Here is a 24,333-nt window from a genome sequence, read left to right as displayed (position 1 = left end):
CTTAAATTCTTCTATCACACCTACAGCACACCTCACCACTTTTCTGCTGCCCTTATACATGTCGTGTACTATTTTTCTAGATCCATAAAGACACAATGCAGCTCCTTCTGAATTTCTCTATATTTTTCCACGAGCATCCTCAAGGCAAATAATGCGTCTGTGGTACTTTTTCGTGGCATGAAACCATACTGTTGCTCGCAGATATTTACTTCTGTCCTATGTCTAGCCTCCACTACTCTTTCCCATAACTTCTTTATGTGGCTCATCAACTTTATTCCTCTACAGATCCCACAGCTCTGCAAATCGCCTTTGTTCCCAAAAATGACAACGAGCACACTTTTTCTCCATTCTTCAGGCATCTTCTTGCCCATTAGTATTCTGTTGAATAGGTCGGTCAAAAACTCAACAGCCACCTCTCCAAATTGCTTCCACACCTCCACTGGTATGTCATTAGGACCAACTCCCTTTCCTTTTTCATCCTCTTTAGTGCCTTTCTAACTTCGCCCTTACTGATCATTGGCACTTCCTGGTCTTTAACACTTGCCTCTTCACTTCTCTCCCATTTTCTTCATTCATCAACTTCTCAAAGTATTCTTTCCATCTATTTAGCACAGTACTGGCACCAGTCAAGACATTTTCATCTCTGTCCTTATTCATCCTTACCTGCTGCAGACCCTTCCCATCTCTATCCCTCTGTCTATCCCTCTGTCTGGCTAACCTGTCGGGATCGCTTTCTTTGTCTTTCATGTCCAACCTGGTGTACATGTCGTCATATGCCTCCTGTTTAGCCTTCACCATCTCTACCTTTGCCCTACGTCGCATCTCAATGTATTCTTTTCGCCTCTTATCAGTCCCCTCATTGTCCCACTTCTTTGCTCATCTCTTTGTATGATTTCCTGTAATTTGGGGTTCCACCACCAAGTCTCCTTCTCCCCTTTTCTTCCAGAAGACAACCCAAGTACTCTCCTGCCTGTCTCTCTGATCACCTTGGCTGTGGTATTCCAATCATCCAGGAGCTCCTCCTGTCCATCGACAGCACCCTTCTTTCACCTATCTTTCCAAAAGCCCACACAACATTCTTCCTTTCTCAGCTTCCACCACATGGTTCTCTGCTCTACCTTTGTCTTCTTAATTGTCTTTCCCACTACCAGACATCCTACACACCACCATCCTATGCTGCCAAGCAACATCCTCCCCTACACTACCTTATATTCGGTAACCTCCTTCACATTACATCATCTGCACAAAATATAATTCACCTGCGCGCTTCTACCTCCGCTCTTGTAGGCCACTCTGTTTCTGACTCTTCTGAGAAAAAAAAAAAAAAAAAAAAAAAAATCACTACTGCCATTTCCATCCTCTTTGCACTGTCCACCACCATGTGTCCCTAAAATTCCTGCATGCCGTACTTACCAATAATTTCTTCATTGCCCTTGTTTCCTTCACCGACATGTCCATGACAATCTGAACCAACCACAACTCTCTCTCTGTCTGGGATGCTCAGAACTACTTCATCTAGTGCTTTCCAGAATGTCTTTCAACTCTAAGTCACATCGTACCTGTGGGGCACAACTGCTAATCACATTATACACAACAACCTCAATTTCAAATTTCAGCCTCATCACTCGATCTGATACTCTTTTCACCTCTAAGACATTGTAAACCAGCTCTTCCTTTAAAATAACCCCCACTCCATTTCTCTTCCCACCAATCCCATGGTAAAATTCTTTAAACCCTGCTACTAAACATCGAGCCTTACTACCATTCCCTCTGCTCTCCAGGATGCATAATATATCAACCTTTATATATATATAGATATATCAACCTTTCTCCTAATGATCATATCCACCATCATATCAGTCTAGTTTAAGTCTATCTGTACTTTTGCTCAACCACAATTTTGTTTTTTTGTTAAAAATGCGTCATGTTTTAATAATTTTTCTTGCTTAAAACTATCAATTGATTCTAATGAACAGCCCATGATATGCATCTGATATACTGTGTACAAAAACACCTTGAAATAAAAGAATAAATGTTCATCTTTTATTATCTGTTTTAACTCAAATATTTTCAGTCTACACAAAAAAAAAAAAAGAGCAATTACCCTCACCAGTACATTTGGAGGGTACTGGTTTCATTCAATGTCCAGAATTTACAAGTTAGACAAAAAACAAAAGACAAATCTGAGAAAGACAGTAGACTTGCTGTCTCCAACAATGTTTGTGTGTGTTCGTGTGTGTGGTGGGTGTTTAGTGCGCACATGCATGCGCACATGTTCATGGAAGGGCGTTCATAGTTACAAGGTGAAAGAGATAAGTGCTTTTTCCACTCCCTCCTGTCTGTGTGGTTGAACCTGCTTGTAATTTCCTGGAGTAATTATTCAAGCGGAAAGCCAATAGCTGGGAAACCCCTGCTGCTGTGCCGTTTGCAAGTTATTGTTTTTTTTTTTTTTTTTTTTTTTTTTTTGGGTGGGGGTGTTTTGGTTGATTTTTTTTTTTTTATTCTTGCCCAATCATTATTATTATTATTATTATTGGAATGGATACATTTCCCCTTTGCTCTGATTTACTAACTCTGTGTCATGTTTGTTTACGCAACTGGTTTGTGCATGTATATATCTGTCCTTTTTCTGTAGGCTTCTCCTAAAGAGGTTTGAGGGTGTTCCAGATCCCATCTATCCCAGCTATCTTTGGGCGTGAGTTACCCATCTGTCTTTTGTGTACAGTATATGGCCTTTTTGAGTGAGCAGCTTAATGCTATGAGGATAATGCTATCCTGATTAACAATAAAAATCCTTTGTAATAACAGTTCAAACCACTTACACCATTCTTTGGGGTTTTTAATTAAAAAGGCACTCAGCTTCATTACTTAGCTGTAGAGTTAACATACGTCTAAAATACATGATATACTTAAAATATTTGATATACAAACAATTCCAAGTTATATACGCCCACTTTTTCTTGATACAGGAAACATGATCACATGTAGAAAGATTCTCACTTCCTTTTTAGCAAATATTTGTGATGGAATTGTGATATCCTTTTATGCACTACACAGTTTCATTGAAACAGTTTTTCTATGGCTGAAACCTAAAACGCCCATTATTGATGCTAAATGAAAACATATTAACAGTTAGGGGCTTTGAAATGCAATAAATATATATTTTTAGAAAAACTAAGCTACACGCACATATATACAACCATCCATCCACCCATTTTCTTTTACTGCCTATGCTCACAAAGGTCGCGGGAGTGCTGGAGCCGATCCCAACTGTCAACGGCCAGGAAGCAGGGTACACCCTGAACTGGTTGCCAGTCAATTGCAGGGCACACGAAGATAGACATGAATCCGTTTTTCCAATTATCCATGGTTGAAACCTAAAAGGCTCGTTATTGATGCTAAATGAAAACACATTAACAATTAAGGGTTTTGAAATGCAGTAAACAAAAGCACTGTGCTTCACAGCACAGTTGAATAATGTGAAAGAAACTTCATGAAAGGTGAGTCACACTCTGTAATGTCCATGTGCTCCAGATATCAATATTCCCGCAACCCTCATGAGGATAAGCACATTGAGACAAACAGCCGCAATACAGGCGGGTCCAGGATTGAACCTGGGACCTCAGAACTGTATATATATATATATATATATATATATATATATATATATATATATATATATATATATATATATATATACAAAAAAATTTAGGGCAGACACGAAAAATTTAGGGCCATCGTGGGAAATCAACAGTAAGGAAAAAAAGACTCACCCAATGGTGCCATCAACCGTTCTTGGTTCATCAAAGGTTCCAGTACCCCAGTACCTGTGACAGTGATCACCTGTCGCCCCTTGTGGTAGTTCTCATTGATATGACCATTGTCAATGTCTTCACATAATTACTTCACATAACAGTCTACAGAAAAACAGATTCTAACTCCAATTTCAACTGTATACACATATTTACAAATGTCTTCTACCGATCTCTGTCTCAGCACCCCGACTCTAGCACCTTGAGGCTACCCAGTCCCTCCTGTATTTGTTGCTGCAGAGGTGCCAAAGTGGCTCTCTTGTCCTTTGCTCTGCCTCTGAGTGGATTGGCCGAACCCTAACCCTAAACCTCAGATTACTCTTTTCTTCTGCCTCCTCACACAGCCTGTCAGCCTTCTCAATAAGCGTAGATATGTCAGTCTCTATTCTGGCTTTTTTGGGTTTGAGGCTGTCTATCTCTGCCTTAGCTGCCTTCCTCTTCTCTGCCTGTTTTGATGCATCCTTCTTCTTCTTTTCCTCCTCTAGATGCTGGACATAAATACTTCTGGCAGAAGACGCAGCGACCAACAGCTCCTTTGTGATAGGCACCATGTCAGGCCCTCCACATTGCTGGACCACCTCCACTATTTGCCTCCGAGCAATCAGTGACTCCTTGCTTAGGTTGTCCTTGGTGACCTCCTTGTTTGTGGAGAAGCCTCTTTCCACAGATGCCTGTCCATGGGATAGGAGCAGCAGCTGCTTTATGACGCCCCATAGCTCCTGGAACTGCTGGCTTTCCTGCTGATGCAGAGTGGAGTGGAAGAGTGTGTCCACCCTGTCCTTAGAGATGTTGACATCAGAGAAAGCAACCCTAATCTCCTCATCTTGTTGGATCTTTTCACTCAGTCTGGAATACTGGAACAGAATCCTGTTGCAATTATTTTCCTCCACCCTTCTGTGATCCACCATGATGTTTAAAGTTTTTTGGAGGTTTTTTTTTGTTGTTGTTCTCCTTCTCATCTTTCATGGCAATCTGCCAACGGTCCAGCTTAGTAGGCGGACTAAACTGTATATGATGGGGGTCTTCTCCAGCAACTTTTCTATCATGTTTACCAGGAAAGTTTGGCAGCTCATTCTAAATTCCTGCTTTACACGGTCAGTTGCAATGCCGGATTTCGGAAGCAGTCTCCCAGCAGCAAAGCCTATGCCTACTTTCGATAAATCCAGCCAGTGTGACTTGTCATCCACATTAATCATGACAAGGCTGGTGAGGGAAGCTTCCTTTTCTTTAAGGACTTCAGGCTTGATGAACTTTTCCATCAGAGTCTTGATGAGGGTACCCATGTCCTTTGCGATGAAGGGAAGCATTGGCTTGTCAGTCTGGTACAATTTCAGGAATGGTTCCACCAGCCTGGCGCACATGAGAAAGAAGTGAAGCTTGGCAACAAAGATGTGGTCCTGTGCTGCTTTCTGAACAACAGTGAAGGAGCTGTTGGTTGGGCAGGTCACCTTCTTCGTCCTTGCTGCCTTGCACTAATCTTGTACGTGTGGCATCAGGGTGATGGCTCTCTCTGCCACAATAATGTTTTCAAGCCATCAGTGCTTGCAGAACATGAGACGGAGAGTGTTGGATATAGTGACTTGTTTAAAGTCCTCGCGCCTGGCAGGTGGATTGCGAAACAAGTTGTAGAGGCTTGACAGAAAATCTTCCACCCCCCATCCAGTTGCCTCGCAACCGATTCGAAATGCATTATGGACGATGTGTAGACCCCAGCTTCCAGTCTGCAGCATGCGGCGGGTGGTCACCTTTTCCATTTGTTCTTGAATAGATTTGTACAGCTTCCGATTAACATTGGGGTCATCCATCGAGAGCTGGAGCAGCTTTTAGTGACCGAAGTCACACACGATAGGGTCCAGACACTCCTGAAGATCAGTTGCTGCTGAATGTCCCAGGAATTCAGAGGTGAGGTAGCAAGTGCGGAACCGGGCATCCATCCACAATCGCACATGAATGTCCAGCAGCTGCTTCTCTCGCACCTCATGATTTAGAGACTCATCAAAAAGGAGGACATACTCTTATTCAGCCTTCACTTTCTGCCTCAGTAGAGATGAAAAGTGGGCAGCGATGCCAAATGTAGCCAGGTACAAAGTCTTCCTTTGCCCACAGTGGTAGTTTTTAGCAATGTCTGGAAACATGACTGCAAACACTTTCGAATTATTTTCACAAGATTTGTAATTGTAATGGCTGCAAATCAATTTTAAAGTCCACACGATCTCTGCCTTTAACGAGTCCGTTTTTGTGTATTGAACTACGTTCATAAAGCCTGACTTCAGGCTGGTTGATGTCGATGACTGGACAACTGTAGGTGCGCATGCACTGCCAGTATCACTGCCTGAAGTTGATGCTTCACTATCTTGATATTTTGACAGAAACAGATTCATACCAACGGAAGATGAGACAGTCTTCACCAAATCAGCGTGTCTCCTGTTTTTCAGGTGCGACTCCAGTGCTTTGATGCCCATCTTTCCAAGCTGGTAACTCTGTTTGCACAGATGGCAGTAGAACATGTGTCGATCTTTTGGATCTTGATGAACCCAGCGCCCAAACTCCTTACTTTCAACCTAAGCATCTTGAAAAATGCACTTCCCCATGATACAAGTTGGACTGATCAAAGAACTACGCTACGTCGTAACGAAGACGAAGTGAAATGCCTACTCACGGAAACGAACAATGGAATATCGACGACAAGATGGCGACTAGTTGTGAACACAGAGTGACTTCCGTTGACAATTTTCACTAATTTTCGCTATTTTTTTAAATAAAAGTTAATTTTGTTTTTAGGGAGAATTTTGGCGGTAGAGGTCCTCCATTTGATTTTTTTTAATTTAAGGCCGTTTTTTGCTGAATTTTAAGAACTTTTAGGGGCCCCTAAATGCACCATCGGAAATTTAGGGTTTTTTAGGGACTTTTAGGGCCGCATGCGAACTCTATCTATCTATCTATCTATCTATCTAGCTATATATATATATATATATATATACGCACACACACAGTGCCTTGTGAAAGTATTTGGCCCCCATGAACTTTTAAACCTTTTGCCACATTTCAGACTTCAAAAATAAATGAAAAAATTGTGTCAAGAATCAACAAAAAGTGGGACACAATCGTGAAGTGAAATGAAATTTATTGGATATTTTATACTTTTTTTAACAAATAAAAAATTGAAAAGTGGGGCGTGTAATATCATTCAGCCCCTTAATTTCAGTGCAGCAAGCTCACTCCAGAAGTTCAGTGAGGATCTCTGAATGATACAATGTTGACTGATGATGATAAATAGAATCCACTTGTGTGTAATCAAGTCTCCGTATAAATGCACTTGATCTGTGATAGTCTCAGGGTTCTGTTTAAAGTGCAGAGAGCATGAAGAAGACCAAGGAACACACCAGGCAGGTCCGAGATACTGTTGTGGAGAAGTTTAAAGCCGGATTTGGATACAAAAACATTTCCCAACCTTTAAACATCTCAAGGAGCACTGAGCAAGCAATCATATTGAAATCGAAGGAGTATCAGACCACTGCAAATCGAGTAAGACCCGGCCGTCCCTCTAAACCTCCACCTTGAACAAGCAGAGGACTGACCAGAGATGTAGCCAAGAGGCCCATGATCACTCTGGATAAGCTGCAGAGATCTACAGCTGAGGTGGGAGAGTCTGTCCAAAGGACAACAATCAGTTGTGCACTGCACAAAACTGGCTTTTATGGAAGAGTGGTAAGAAGAAAGCCATTTCCCAAAGATATCCAGAAAAAAGTCTTGTTTAAATTTAGCCACAAACCACCTGGGAGACACACCAAACGTGGAAGAAGATGCTCTGGTCAGATGAAACCAAATTCAAACTTTCTAGTCACAATGCAAAATGATATGTTTGGCATAAAAGCAACGCAGCTCATCACCCTGAACACACCATCACCACTGTCAAACATGGTGGTGGGAACCTCATGGTTTGGGCCTGCTTTTCTTCAGCAGGGAAGAAGGTTACTATTGATGGGAAGATTAATGGAGCCAAATACAGGACCATTCTGGAAAAAAAAAACTGATGGAGTCAGCAAAAGACCTTGGACTGAGACGGAGATTTATCTTCCAACAGGACAATGATCCAAAACTTAAAGCCAAATCTACACTGGAATGGTTCGCAAATAAACTCATCCAGGTGTTGGAATGGCCAAGTCAAAGTCCAGACCTGAATCCATTCGAGAAACTGTGGGCAAAGCTGAAGACTCCTGTTCACAAACGCTCTCCATCCAACCTCACTGAGCTTGAGCTGTTTTGCAAGGAAGAATGGGCAAGAATTTCAGTCTCTCGATGTGGAAAACTGATAGAGACATACCCCAAGTGACTTGTAGCTGTAATTGCACCAAAAGGTGGCGCTACAAAGTATTAATGCAAGGGGGCCGAATAATATGCACGCCCCACTTTTCAGGTTTTTATCATTTAAAAAAAGTTTAAAATATCCAGTAAATTTCATTCCACTTCATGATGGTGTCCCACTTGTTGATTCTTGACCAAAAAAAAAAAAAAAAAAAAATATATATATATATATATATATATATATATATATATATATATATATATATATATATCTTTGTTTGAAGCCTGAAGTGTGGCAAAAGGTTGAAAAGTTCAAGGGGGCTGAATACTTTCGCAAGGCTCACGTGGGTCTTCTACATGGAGACAAGAATTTCAGTCTCTGTGTGCAAAAATGATAGAGACATACACCAAGCAACCTGCAGCTGTAATTGCAGCAAAAGGTGGTGCTACAAAGTATTAATGCAAGGGGGCCAAATAATATGGGATACCCCACTTTTCATGTTTTTATTTGTTAAAAAAGTTTAAAATATCCAATAAATTTCGTTCCACTTCACGATTGTGTCCCTTCTTCTTTTTCTTTTGGCTTGTCCTGTTAGGAGTTGCAACAGCGTGTCATTTTTTCCATCCCCTCACTGTCCTCATGTCCTGCCTCACAACATCCATAAACCTTTTCTTTGGTCTTCCTCTCGCTCTTTTGCCTGGCAGCTCCATCCTCAGCACCGTTCTACCAACATACTCACTCTCTTGCCTCTCAATATGTCCAAATCATCAAAGTCTGCTCTCTCTAACCTTGTCTCCAAAACATCCAACTTTGCCTGTCCCTCTAATGAGCTAATTTCTAATCCTATCCAACCTCTTCACACCAAGTGAGAACCTCATTATGTTCATTTCTGCTACCTCAAGCTTTGCTTCCTGTTGTTTCTTCAGAGCCACCGTCTCTAATCCATACATCATGGCCGGCCTCACCACTGTTTTATAAACTTTGCCCTTCATCCTGGCGGAGACTTTTCTGTCACATAGAACACCAGAGACCTTCCGCCAACTGTGCAGCCCCACTTGGACCTGTTTCTTCACTTCCTTTCCACACTCTCCATTGCTGTCTTGTTGACCCCAAGTATTTGAAATCATCCACCTTCGCAATCTCTTCTCCCAGGAGGTTCACACTTCCTCCTCCGCCCCTCTCATTCACTCACATAGATTGTTTTTCTTTGGCTAAACTTCATTACTCCCCTTTCCAGTGCATACGTCCATCTTTCTAACTGTTCCTTCGCCTATTCCCTGCTTTCACTGCAGATCACATCATGTGCGAACATCATGGTCCAAGGGGATTCCAGTCTAACCTCGTCTGTCAGCCTATCCTTTACTACCCCAAACAGGAAGGGGCTCAACGCGGAACCCTGATGCAATCCCACCTCCACCTTAAATTCTTCTGACACACCAACGGCACATCTCACCGCTGTTCTGCTGCCCTCATAACATGTCCTGCATTATTCTAACATAGTTCTCTGCCAAACTAAACTTGCACATGCAGAACCACAGTTCCTCTCTTGCTACTCTGTCTTAGGCTTTCTCTAGGTCTACAAAGATACAATGTAGCTCCTTCTGACCTTCTCTGTACTTTACCACGAGCATCCTCAAGGCAAATAGTGGATTTGTGTTACTCCTTCTGGGTATGAAACCATACTGTTGCTCACAGATACTTACTTCCGTCCTGAGTCTAGCCTCCACTCTTCTTTCCCATAACTTCATTGTGTGGCTCATCATCTTTATTCCTCTGTAATTTCCACAGTTCTGAACGTCGCCTTAGTTCTTAAAAATGGGGACTAGCACACTTTTCCTCCATTCTTCTGGCATCTTCTCTCCGACTAGTATTCTATTGAATAAATTGGTCAAAAACTCCACAGCCACCTCACCAAATTGCCTCCATACCTCCACTGGTATGTCATCGGGACCAACTGTCTTTCCATTTTTTATTTTGTTCAGTGCCTTTTTAACTTCTTCCTTACTAATCAATGCCACAACCCGGTCATTCACGCTTGCCTTTTCTACTCTACCTTCTCTTCTATTTTCTTCATTCATTAACTTCTCAAAGTACTCTTTCCATCTACTTAGCACACTACTGGCACCAGTCAACATATTTCCATCGATATCCTTAATCACCTTTACTTGCTGCACATCCTTCCCATCTCTCCCACTTGTTGTTAATTCTTGACCAAAAAATATATGTATAAATATATCTTTATGTTTGAAGCCTGAAATGTAGCGAAAGGTTGAAAAGTTCAAGGGGGCCGAATACTTCCGCAAGGCACTGTATATCATAATGAAGTGTCCATCGACTTTACAACAGCTGTAGAATATCTTGCTGGATCATGCTTTCAAATGTCTAAAGGCAGCAATAATGACAAAAACAACAACATATTTTAAAAATAAATATGTTTAATAGTCATTAGAACCCCCCCAAAAAAGAGTATTAATATTGTCAAAGAATTTACAGCACAAATAAATATATTAATGTGAAAATATACTTACAAAAAAATTTGTGGCTGTACAAACTCAACTTTTTTTTTCATTTAAATATAAAAAGAATGTTTTCATCCATTGATGACTTGAGAGGCATTGTCTCTGACCCAGTTAAATGTAATCAGTCTCAGGACTTCGGTTTGAGGGTGGTAATATCAGGATTTGCTTCCTCCTCACATCGCTGATAAAGAACAGTGTTGCAACTGGCAGAAAAGGTTAGTTGTGTAAATTATGTATTTTAGTAGCTACATGGGATTTTCGGGTATTTTTAGCCATCTTATCTAATGCCTTAAGGTTTGTTTTTTTTTTAGCATAGTTATTTGAACTAAAAATGAGTTGAAAGCTCTCTGATCGTTTCTGCTACTTTTATGTCAGTTGTTTTTGTCAGAAAAGCCAGACAAAGAACCAGTTCACCACGCTTAGACGTGAGACCTACAGACAAACAATTTCACACAATTAGGTCCGAGCTGAGCAGCAGCAGCAACTAGACTCCTTCAGTCCTGCTTATGACATGTCTGCGGGCAAGCAAGTGCAAAACCACATGTCCACTGCCCAAGTTCAAAATGAAAAGCACTTGTGCTGGTGCATCATTCGCACATACTTTTGACTGGGGTTTCCATCGGTCAAATGCCCATTATATGACACCCCGGAACTTTTACGCCCACATTTGGCTGGTGAGTAACAGCGTTAGTTTAAATCAGGACTGTCAAAGCTTTGTTTTCAGTCCTCTCGCTGCAAAAAATCAGCCCACAGTCCAACATGTTCAATCTCAAGGTAGACTGAATGGGAGGACAAACAAAAATCACTGTAACAATTCATATAAATATTATAACAATAGAATACTGAACACATTCTATAAATTAAATGTAGTCTTTGAAAAAGGGATATCTAGGAAGTACATACAGACAGTTAAAAATGAATTGGTCTGTTGTTAAAGCATGACTATTTCTTTGGAACACACACAAAGCCATTAAATACAAAAACTGCAAGGTTGGGCATTTCTACACTGACCAATTATTAGCTCATCTCGTCATTACCCTTGTCATGTATACCTATATTAAAATCCCTTTAGCGTGATCTCAAAACATATTCTGAAATGAACACAATATCTACATAAAAATACAAATAATAAACTGTGCATGTCAATAAAAATATTTTTTTCATGCCCCCCAAAAAAAGTTATGATGAAGGCAGGACCAGACATGTAGTGGTTCGGTACCATTACCCTGACAAATGAACTTTCAGTATATCATCATTGGTTGTTAGGGCTCATTTTCATATAATGTGAGCAATAATAGTCAACACAAGGCCCACTGAATTTTCTTTTCAAAAATCAATTAATCTGATATATATTTGATTAATTGGCAGTTGTTATCCATCAAAAGGTCATAATGGTGATAAATATTCAAAAGTCCATCCATCCATTTTCTATGCCGCTTATTCTCACGATGGTCACGGGGAGCGCTGGAGCCTATCCCAGTTGTCAACGGAAAGGAGGCAGGGTGCATGACAGCTGGGATAGGCTCCAGCACTCCCCACAACCCTTGTGAGGATAAGCAGCTAAGAAAATGGATGGATGGATCACAACTATTGTATGTTTATACTATTTTTACAATAGTACAATATAAAGACAAGAGTGCAATTGATTTAATGAGTAGTTTGGATCATTTCTACACTCATATCCCCAAAGTTTGGGGAGCAACAAGTACATTGTTTAGTGAAGCTCTTTTATGGATATATATGTTGGACTTAAAAGGTGGCTGTTTTAGCATTGGAGATATTTAAACATATAAAACCAAGATTGTATCTAAAATTGCTTGCCGTCTTTACCATTATTGATCCAATTATATGAAAATGATCCTTGTATTTGCTCAATTTTTTTTTATCCAATGTATGAGGAAAACCTTAGTTTTGGTTCTTGCCATCGTCACTGAACTTCCATCGGGAAGAAGGTCACATTATTCGTCACCACACCACGTAACCTGTGTCAGCAGTTGTGTCATATTATATAATTGTAGTTAACATTAACTGTTGTCACTTCCTACAGTACAGACAAAACGTCTCATCATGTCACAGAGGACAACAAGTTCTGAAACCTGCTATACAGTTCAAGTGCCACAGGTATTCCATCATTATTTTGTAATCCAGCTGCCCCCATTCAGCCAAGTTGAGCATTTGTTGCATCAGTGGATAAAATTGTGGTCACCTGATTTTCCAGAAAGCAAGGTTCATATCCACAGCAGGCCGGCATTCAGTGAAGTCTTTCATAAAATAAAATATATTTTACCCACGAACACAACGCCTCTGTCACATTTCCCATTCACACGCCGACAGCGCATTTGTTTTAAATAGTAGCAGCCATACACACTGTACTTGGAGTATACGCACATATGTATAAATATATTAATAGCGTTATGTGAAAAGACAGACAAAATAAGAATCCAGAATGTCCTGTGTTGGATCGTCCTTGAGTGTCCTCGGAGGGAATGCATCCTCACATTTCAAAGTGCTGTGCCGAAAAGAATTCCTTCATAACAGTGTAGCCTATACCTCCTTGTCTCATCTCCTCAGTTTGTCACATCTGTGGAAGAAGAGAGAGAGCTGGTTAAGCAGTTTGATATGGTCTCAGCATACCTGGTGAGAACCTTGTCATACAGATAGATGCACAGTACACTCACATAAATATACAAGGGCAGAGCCAGAAGCCAGAAAAAAAGACATAGAGAGTGAGGGGTGTAGCTTGTATGACTTTCTACTTTTCAGTTGAAAATTATCATGGTAATGAACATGTTAGCTTTCTATGTAATACAAATGTGTTTGCAGCTGAGTTAAGCCGCTGAGGCTTTAAGCTACAACTGTAAGTTGTAGGTATTTAAACTCCCCCCTTCTCCTGAACATAAAGCAGGCTATGACAATCATGTCATTGGTCACAGACGTGTGTGGCTCTCTCAATCCAGATCAGTGTGGGGGTCCCTGTGTGGGCCCTTGTTAACTAGAAGCAGCAGTCCTACCACTTCTCTTTTGGGGGTGTGTGCTTCACGGAGCCATGGGAATGAGTTTACCTTAATTCAACTGCATTGTCATTCATGGGTGGTCAGTTTTGACAGGATTACTTTGAAAATGTAGTTAATTACAATTACGAGTTAAAAAACGTAGTAGTGTAACTATTTTAATTACATTATCTTCATGATATATCTTACTGCTTTTATGACATTTTGATTACGTTTGTCAATTTTGAATGGATTTATCAACAGGACCCATGAAATTTTTCTCTAAAAGTGTATTTAAAAAAAAAATTCAGACTAAGTTAGAGATTGCACCATAGGGTGCCGATTCTCGGTCCATCAGTCCATTTTCTGAGACATTTATCCTCACAAGGGTCGCGGGAGTGCTGGAGCCTATCCCAGTTATCATCGGGCAGTACACCCTGAATGGTTGCCACCCAACAGCAGGGCACAAAGAGACAGACAACAGTCACACTCACAATCACACCTAAGGGCAATTTAAACGCTCCAATTAATGCAAGTTTTGGGGATGTGGGAGGAAACCAGAGTGCCCGGAGAAAACCCACGCAGGCACAGGGAGAAAATGCAAACCCCACACAGGCCAGGCTGGGATTTGAACCCTGGTCCTCAGAACTGTGAGACCAACGCTCTAACACGTTGTACCAGTGTTCCACCTGCTTCCAGCCCGAGAAGGAGGAAGTGATGTGAAAAACCCTCTATAAAAAACAGAGCTTTTGATGGTAATTTTCAAATAAGTAAATGACTAAAATTGTGACCATGGAAATTTCCAAAAGCAACTCTAATTTCAAAATTTCTCCAAGTGATGTCATGGATTGTAATAGATTTTGTGATAAAAATGACATGAAGAAACAGTTACATTTTTTTTCAACACACTTGATGGTACATGAGCTTGAGCATTAAATGTATAGGCAAGCAGCATAGTGCATCAGCGTAATGCAAATGTTCTTCAAATGGATCACCATGAATCAATTAAAAATCCCTGACACATACAGTACATGCAGACTGTTTTGAATTAATGAAAAAATATCACAATATCTCATTTACAAGTTTTGTTACTTGCTATTATTGTGATTAATTACATAAAGTGCTGTTTTATAACTACTAACAAAGAACATCAATGTAATTATGGCCACTTGTTTATATGACACCATGGTTTAGAAGAGTCAGAAAGTAAACTTGTGTAAATGAGTCCTGAACGAGAAAATTTTTAAAACAACTTCATTATCATTCCTAACCACTGTTATAACACAACATGCATGTCTGTATTTGATGCTTAAAAATAATGAATCATAATGATAATAATACTAATAATTTTTATATTACTTCTCTCTAGGGAGCTGTGTATCATTTACTGTGACCAGGGGAGAAACATTTTGGTCACAACTCAAATGAACAAACTATATCTGCCAAGTAGATCAACAATACACTTTTGGATGAACGTAGGAGTACAAGCCGTTGGTGAGCATCCGCATGGAAAGTGTGGTCAGAAAAATAAAACTTGAAACACAAATGAAAAGCAACTCTATAACAGGGTCGTCAAAGTCATCTTAGTTTGAGACTCACATTCAATTCAATTTGTTGTCAAGGGGCCAGAACAGTGTATTCATGGTTTAATAAAATATAACATATGAATAACTGTGAATAATAAAAAATGACAATAATTATAAAGAATGGGAATTCAACAGTGTTGCACAATCTCCATTGTTTTGGTGCGATTCATTACAAGTACATTGAAAAAATATTGATTTTTTTATTGTTACCTCGTTTCAAATTATATAATACAATCTGAAGTTTCTTTCCAAAACCAGGCCCTTCCTGTGTGGAGTTTGCATGTTCTCACCGCGCCTGTGTGTTGGTTTTCTCCAGGCACTCTGGTTTCCTCCCACATCCCCAAAACATGCACATACATACATTGGAGAGTCTAAATTGGCCCTCAGTGTGATTGTCAGTGCGATTGTTGTCTGTTTCCATGTGCCCTGCGATTGTCTGGCAACCAGTTCAGGGTGTACCCTGCCTCGTGCCCGATGACAGCTGAGTTAGGCTCCAGCACTCCCGTGGCTGCACAGTTGACGATGGGTATTTTAGTTTGTTTCCTCCCAAATCACTGAAAAATGTGTTGTAGGTTAATTGAGGAAATTACCCAGAGGAGAGTTTGAATGTTTGATTATTTATACGTACAGTATCTGCCCTGCAATTAGCTGGCAACACGTTCAGGGTGGACCCCGCCTTTGGCCCAAACGTAGCTGTGATAGACTCCACCATGCCCATGACTTTCGTTAGGATAAGTTGCATGCAAAATTGATATATACAGAATCTGTCCAATAAATTAGAATATGATGGAAAGTTTACTTCGATAATTCTATTCAAAAAGTAAAACTTTCATGGATTATAAATTTAGGGCTCACATTTTAAACAATTACAAGTATTTTTTTTTGTTTATTTTTAAAGGGGAAATCCAGTGGTTTGGATTAACAATGTATCCAATAGGTCATGTAATATGTACTCCATCTTGACAATATGATGTTAAATCCTCTCTCATTTAATAGTTTTTTGAGAAGATTTTTATCAACAATTACAAATTTTAAGGGGCGCTGCCTTTTTTGCGAGTTACATGACCTACGTGGGCGCATGTGACATATGACGTGCCTTTCCAAACGCGCCATTACGTGGCACACCATTACGCCCAGCGCTGATTTCTCGGACTCATCCTCATCTGATGAAGATATATTAGTATCGGTTGATCGGGAAGACGGACGAATACTTCCATACAGAGCGACGGAGCCGTGAGCTTGCTTCCCACCAAGCCAGGAGCTCGCTCGGCCAGTGAGCGAGCTCACGGTTCCGCCACTCGGCGGGGTGATCTCGTCAGACTCCGCGTCATTCCACCTGAAGAACCATCTGAATATTCCACATTATTTACAGCCAAGCGGTGGAGCTCGCTCGCGGGGGAGAGAGCTCACGGCTCCGTCGCTTGGGGACATTGTTTACAGCCACTGTCATGATCCTGCCGCTTCAGCGCGAGCTGTGCGGCTGTGGTGATTGGGAGGCCCACACCTGTGCCTCATGCGGCCTGATCATCCCCCGTATATATAGGACCCGGTGACGACTGGTCCTCCGCCAGTTCGTTGAGCTTTATGTCCCGTTCCAGCACTCTCGTACTCCTGACTGAACCTGTGTGTACCGACCTCCGTCCGTTCTCTGACCAACCTTGTAAGCCTGACTCCTCGACACTTCTGCCTGCATTGTTTCCCTGTGCACCGGACTGCCTGCTCGATCCCCGAACTCTGCATACAATAAACGTGTCTCTTCTTGAACTACCTTGCGTCTTCCGAGTTCCTGCATTTGGGTCCTACCTCTCGTTCAGATGGGACGTGACAGAACGAACTGGGCAATACAGGACCCAGCAGCAAAGACCCAGCGTCGCCGGGACCGACGCAAGGTAGACCGTCTGCCGGAGGACCAAGCCTGCCCAATCCGGGTAGGCTCCCTGATGTCCTCCACTTCCGTGTCTTACGCTCCGCCAGCGAGGTATGAATACGTCCCGAACACGACCTGTCCGGCTCCTCATATTCTTCTGGACTCTGACTTTTCGGAATATGAGGAGGACCACGATTTGTATGACCGGCTGCCTGAGTACGACTCCGACGAATTTGAATATGAATCTGCTCGTCCGATCTTTCACCCCAGTCAGTTTGCGCCGCCTCCCCGCGTTTCCAGCACCCGAGCGACTTCGCCCGGTAGATCCAAGTACACTAATCGGTACGAGGGAACCCGATTGGCCATCTACCCGGGACCTCCGCGTGGCGGACAGAGGAGACGCCCCGGCCGGGCGCTCCCTGGTGTCTCTCGCTGCGCGGCAACGAAGACACCGTCCTCCCACTCCTCGCCGGCAACGGTGAGACCGGCAGACCCGCAGCTTGTGGCGAAGCTTCCAGCCAGGACGGAGGAGGAGCCGCCTAATCACGAGGCGTTCCGCCGCGAAATGCGGGCAGAGATAGAGCGGCAGAGCGCCGAATTGGCGGCTCTCACGGCCCAGGTCCAGCAAGGATTGGCGAACCAGCCGACCTACGCTGACGTCGCAACGGCGACGGACTCGCTGCTGACTCAGGTTCACGTGGCAGTTGGAACTGACCCGCTCCCGAGACACGCCCACGTGTCAGTTTCGACTGACTCTCCGCCTGCTCAGGTTCACGTTGCCGTGGAAACCGACTCGTCCCCTTGCCAAGTGCACGCCACAGTGGGAACAGACTCGCCACCTCAAGTGCACGTCGCAGTGTTGGCGGTTCCGAGCAGAGCTCACGCGGCAGTTGGAACTGACCCGCTCCCGAGACACGCCCACGTGTCAGTTTCGACTGACTCTCCGCCTACTCAGGTTCACGTTGCCCTGGAAACGGATTTGCCACCGCGCCACGCCCATGTTGCTGTTTCTACGGATGCACTGCAAGCTCACGTGGCGGTGGGGACCGACCCGATGCCGCCTCACGTTGCTGTCCAGAAGGTGGCGACGTCTCCACAGCCGCTTCTCGTCCGTGCTCTGGAGTGGCAGTGGCGACCGGCCAGCGGACGCTCCACACTCCTGCTCTGTCAGCGACGGGCACGCCCTCACGTTCCTGTCCAGGAGGGGGCGGCGATGGCGCCGCCTTCTCACGTTCCTGTCCAGGAGGGGGCGGCGATGGCGCCGCCTTCTCACGTTGCTGTCCAGGAGGGGGCGGCGATGGCGCCGCCTTCTCACGTTGCTGTCCAGGAGGGGGCGGCGATGGCGCCGCCTTCTCACGTTGCTGTCCAGGAGGGGGCGGCGATGGCGCCGCCTTCTCACGTTGCTGTCCAGGAGGGGGCGGCGATGGCGCCGCCTTCTCACGTTGCTGTCCAGGAGGGGGCGGCGATGGCGCCGCCTTCTCTCGTTCCTGTCCAGGAGGAGGGGGCGGTGATGGCGCCGCCTTCTCTCGTTCCTGTCCAGGAGGAGGGGCTCTGGTCCTGCTCTCCATCATCTTCTTCGCTCCTGAGTTCGCCCAGCCACTTCAGGACCTGGCCAATCCCTGGTCGTCTTGCAACGACGGCGTGGGAGGTTCTCGTCTGGAGCAGTGGCCTGCCTCGTTCTGGTTCCTGCCTCACTGTTTGGCTCCTCACAGAGGTCGTCCGCCCGAATCGACCCGTGGGGACCCTGGTGCTTGGCGTCCGGGTCGTCCTCCTGACCTGTCCGCCCGGACGTCTTGTGTTTGGTGGCCTGGATGGCCACCAGTCTGGGGTTCGGGGGGGGCGTGCCCTCCTCCGGATCCCCTTCCACCCACCCCTGCCTGTGTTAATTAGTGTCTGTTTTTTTTCGTTTAGGCACGTCTGGGAGCCGTGCCTTTGGGGGGGGGGTACTGTCATGATCCTGCCGCTTCAGCGCGAGCTGTGCGGCTGTGGTGATTGGGAGGCACACACCTGTGCCTCATGCGGCCTGATCATCCCCCGTATATATAGGACCCGGTGACGACTGGTCCTCCGCCAGTTCGTTGAGCTTTATGTCCCGTTCCAGCACTCTCGTACTCCTGACTGAACCTGTGTGTACCGACCTCCGTCCGTTTTCTGACCAACCTTGTAAGCCTGACTCCTCGACACTTCTGCCTGCATTGTTTCCCCGTGCACCGGACTGCCTGCTCGATCCCCGAACTCTGCATACAATAAACGTGTCTCTTCTTGAACTACCTTGCGTCTTCCGCGTTCCTGCATTTGGGTCCTACCTCTCGTTCAGATGGGACGTGACAGCCACAGGTTCAAATCTGTGTGGAAGTATTCCTCCATCTTCCCGATGAACCGAGCAGCCGAGCTGCTCACGGCTGTGTATAGAAGTATTTCTCTGTCTTCCCAATCAACTTAACGGCGGAGAGCCGCTCACGGCCATACCATTCACGGATGTGTATGGAACTATTCCTCCGCCTTCCCGATCGACTGAGCGGCAAAGCCACTCACGGCTGTGTATGGAAGTATTCCTCCGCCTTCCAGATCAACTGAGCAGCTGAGCCGCTCATGGCTGTGCTGGTAACGGCTTTGTATGGAAGTATTCCTCCGTCTTCCCGGTCAACCGATACTACTATTTCTTAATCAGATGAGGATAAATCCGAGAAATCAGGGCTGGGCATAAATGGTGTCCCATGTAATCGAGCCTTTGTTGCGGGATGGTCCACGTCACATCTGCGCACGTAGGTCACGTGACTCACGAAAATGGCAGCGCCCCTGAAAATTCGTAATTGTCAATAAAAATATTCTTAAAACACTATTAAAAGAGAGAGGATTTTAAAATCACATTGTCAAAATAGAGTACAGATTACATGGATATATTGTTAATGCAAACCAGTGGATTTCCCCTTTAATTAATTTGGGCTTCCAGGTCAGAAAACCCACAAAATCAGGAATTCGGGAAAAAAAAAATAGAACACTGAATAAGGAAAGAAATCAGCCCAAATTTTGCAGGCCAAAAATGTTTTAAACTGTGTCACACATTAATCATCTATTAAACTCAAATCACTAGTTTTTAAATTGCTTCAATTTGGTTTAATTGTCTCAGTTGGGTTAAATATGGAGAAGAGTGCAGACTTGACAACTGACCAGAAGATAATCATCGATACCCTCCATAGGAATGGTAAGCCACAAATGTTTATAGCTAAAAAGGCTGGCGGTTCACAGAGCACCACCCACCTCTTGCCCGAAGAATACTGGGATAGACTCCAGCATGCCCACGGTAAGCAGTACAGAAAATGGATTGATGGATGGATGGATGGATGAGACTATGATTATGAATGACTAATCAGAAAATGAAGAATCCGTCTTGATTTTAAACTAATATACACTGACAAAAAAACTGAGCTCAATTTAGAATTTTCACAAGAAAATAAACTGTTAATGGATGATGCCATGATTATATTGAGTCTGAACGTGCATAATTGTCTTGTGCATACAAATGCATCTAACATTGAGCTTTGTATTAAAATTACATCACAATCAATGACCTCAATAACAATTACTTCTGTATCAGAATCATATTTGTTATACAGATACAGTAGAACTATAAATAAATAAATAAAGTTGAAAACTATATTATAAAGATGATTTTGACTTCCATTGCTGACCGGAGTCATAGTAACATTTGACAACACAATACAAGCACTGGGGAAAAGGAAACGGCAACATTCACATGTAACAATATAAAAGAAGATCAAAAGGCAGGAGACAGTCATGCGGTTATCAAAAGAGAATCCATCTATCCTCAAAGCAAAGCAGTGGGTGAAGGGATAGGAAACCAGGAGAGAGAAAAAAGTATGGATATAAGGCACGATGTTTATCGTATGTATGGTAAACAAACCTGCAAGTTCTTTCATTTAATTCAAGCTGCCTGGACTTGCAGTCTAATAGTGTGAATTTGCAGGAGCATTTACAGGTGAGAGGGTCCTGCACAAACAAGCGCTTTCTTCTCTGTGAACAAGGCGCACAGTGGCTGCAAGGGAAGCAAAAAGTAGAGACAAAAGAGATAGAGAGAGATCTAAGCTAAGGAGTGAATTCTGAGGAGAGGGCAGATAGACAATCATGCAAAATCCCTCATCCCTCCTCTTTTCACATCCTAACCCACCCCTCGTCATCTCATTTATCATGATTGCTGAGTGAAGAAAATGCATGTGCACAAACATTTATATCATGATAACAAATGAGTACACCCTCTTTACAGCGCCGCCTCTCCAACCTCCTGCAGATCAAAGTAGCTGACTGTGAACAAAGACAGGCAATCCTCCAGCAAGGCAGGGTTAAGCTTAGGTGATTTCACCCCCACAACAAAAGGATTTGACTTTGGTTATCTGATCTCATCGCTCCCTGGCATCAATACAACCACTTTCAGGATGCCATGATACAAATCGGCAGTCACACGATGCCTATATCTATTTTAACAATCTGACCTACTTGGAAGTGGTCAGGATGTATAATGCGCAATGACAAAAAAAAATGTCAAAAGTAAGGTGCCGTCGAGAAGCAACAAAAAATCTCTCCACTTTCATTCCAAAAAGCTACTGCACCTAGAGGTTATAGAAAAGTGTCAACTTTCTTTCTAATATGCCACCGCCAGCAAGTGGTTATAAAAAAAGTGTACCCTACACATTCATTCCAATATGACAAGGGTACCTGTGTACCTGTATATGTAGTTGTGTTCATAAATTTACATACCCTGGCAGAATTTGTGAAATATCCATCCATCCATCATCCAAGCTGCTTATCCGTACAAGGGTCACGGGTTAGCTGGAGCCTATCCCAGCAAGTTTTGGCCAAAAGGCGGACTACACCCTGAACTGCTCACCAGTCAGTCGCAGAGCAGATGACACCATCACTGAGCGGGAATCGATCCTACGCTGCCTCCACCAAAAGCATGTGTACCACTGCATCATGAGAGACTATTGATTAAACATGACTGATGACTGAACAACAACAATCATTATCATTTCTTTATGCTTATGTTTTTTTTTTATTATAATGCTTTTTTTTAAATGCTTGAACATTTAAGTTGAATCCCATTCAAATCAAATTAAATGTGGTTCACCTGGTCCTTCATGTTTTCTTGAAAGAATTGTACCAGTCTTACAAATTCTGCCTGGCTAATCAAACATATGAGCACAACTGTCCATTTTCTAATTTACAAAATAAAAGTAAGGGTGTTAATTTCAAATAAAGCAAGTAAATTAAAAACGATTACCTGTTCTCAGAAAGTGTTTAACTTGAGATTTATCCTTTAAAAAAAATTAACAAAATACAGATAATAATTCATGTTTTGATTATATGGGTAGAAGCAAAATCATGCATTGTAAATATGAATTCTCCATAGGTAGAAGAGTTTCCCAGAATTTTTAGGTCAACTTTGGAGGTGCGCATTATAGATGGGTGTCCATTATACACAAGAAATTACCGAATGTTTCACTCTATTATTAAATGTGTCTGCGTGGAGTTGTGAGGTTTGTCTGTGAGAAGTGGGAGTGTTATTTAAAATCAGCTTGACCTATTGCATATTCACTATTTCTTTATACTGTACGTGATATGCAAAAGAGAAATCTTGAATCTTGAATTTTCCGACTTTTGCATCCTGTTAAGTGAAGTCAAATGTGAATCACTGACAGTTATGTGGACCTGTTCACATGGTAAGAAATAACATACTGACTGCCTGCCTGCCGAGCTGTCTGACCGATTTAATATGTTCTCACTGTTTTGCATGCCTCAACAAATGGATCAAAAGCCTGAACTGAAAGTGAAGTGATGCTGGTTGGAGTTATCTAAAGACATAATACCTTGTGTCAACTAATTTAACCAACATGGTGTCCATTCATCATTCGTTTTTTCCTCTAGTTGCAGCACCAAAAATAAAAATAGTAAGTGCCTGACACCTGTTGCTACAATTAGACTAAGAAGGTAGTTGAGCCTTAGATTTGTGCAACTGGAGTCATAGTGCAGATAGCAGCGGGTGATCTGCAGTCTATGCCTGTCAATCCCATTGCTAAGCCACACCATGACACTAACGTTGCCATAAAAAGAGGCCCTTTGACAGCCGAGTATATACTGTATTGACAACATGCAGTGCTGAAAATTGCAGGTCTCCATCAATACACACGCACACACATTAAAGCTGTCCTTCAATACATCAACGTATCAATTTATATTCCTCTGATCGATATGTGTGCTAAGCATGCTGCCCTATGGTTCATAATTCTAACACCAATTAAGCTACCAATTAAATCTCTATTTGAGGAAAAAAAACCTCCATTAATCCATTTTCTGAGCGGTCTGTCCTCACAAGAGTCACGGGGGTGCTGGAGCCTATTCCAGCTATCATCGGGGAGGAGTCAGACTACACCGTGAATTGGTTGGGAGCCAATCGCAGTTCATGAGAGACAACAGTTGGACAAATAGTCACAGCTAGAGGCAATTTGGACTCTCCAATTAATGCATGTTTTGGATGTGGGAACAAGCTGAAGTGCCTGGAGAAAATCCACAGAGTCACGGGAAGAACATGCAAACGCCACACAGCCGGAGCTAGGGTTTGCATCCAAGTCCTCAGAACTGTGAGGCTAACGCTCTAACCAGGTGCACCACCATGCTGCCATGACTTTGGTCAACTGTGGGAATTAACTGTTGATAAGATGTGTCTAGATCCAAAGCAGACAAAATGGAGACACTACTTGCAGTGGAACTTGCTTGGGGTCTAAAAAAGAAAATGATTCGGGAAGCTGAGCTTCATTCATGCAGACCTCAGTGAGGTTGGGCAATTATGAAAAAAAGTAATGATCACAATTATTGTGATTGATATGAAATCACAATTGATGAACATTATTATTAATTGAATTTGAAACATATTTAACTTCCAAAAACTTAATTTAAATATATAACAACCGAAAAATAAGTTCATAACAACCAAAATAATATATTGAATCTGTCTGATAATCAGGTGGAAAATATGTTTGTCTTTCTATCTTTCTATCAATGCCAAGACTGTATCTGCTGTTGCATTGACCTTTTGAGGCAGTGCGGGGCGATGAATGCATGGAGCTGCAAATTACAATAACAGAAAAAGAGTATAAGAATGTCACATGGTCACAATGTCACACTTAAAATAATTTTTCACAAATTAAGAATGTATGCCCGGCAGTATTGTTATACTG

The 24,333-nt window shown here is 42.8% G+C and overlaps 1 protein-coding gene across 3 annotated transcripts in view; it reads right to left on the bottom strand.

Moving 5' to 3' along the window:
• Positions 1 to 10,554: 10,554 nt before the first annotated feature.
• The window catches only part of LOC133501058 (vascular endothelial growth factor A-A-like), a 30,571-nt gene continuing 16,792 nt past the window's right edge, over positions 10,555 to 24,333 (bottom strand). For 2 of the 3 annotated variants that reach the window (XM_061820481.1, XM_061820480.1), the window contains exons 6-7: positions 21,006 to 21,137; positions 10,555 to 13,218 (exon numbers count right to left, since the gene is read on the bottom strand). In XM_061820481.1, coding sequence (XP_061676465.1) covers positions 13,197 to 13,218; positions 21,006 to 21,137 — 154 coding nt within the window. In that variant the 3' untranslated portion in view covers positions 10,555 to 13,196. The remainder of the gene's footprint in view (positions 13,219 to 21,005; positions 21,138 to 24,333) is intronic. The other variant, XM_061820482.1, reaches the window with a different exon arrangement.

This window comes from Syngnathoides biaculeatus, chromosome 5, assembly GCF_019802595.1.
Source record: "Syngnathoides biaculeatus isolate LvHL_M chromosome 5, ASM1980259v1, whole genome shotgun sequence".
NCBI classification, from domain to species: Eukaryota; Metazoa; Chordata; class Actinopteri; order Syngnathiformes; family Syngnathidae; genus Syngnathoides; species Syngnathoides biaculeatus.
Note: the sequence above shows the minus strand (reverse complement) of the source record. Positions and strands in the feature narration are given on the sequence as shown.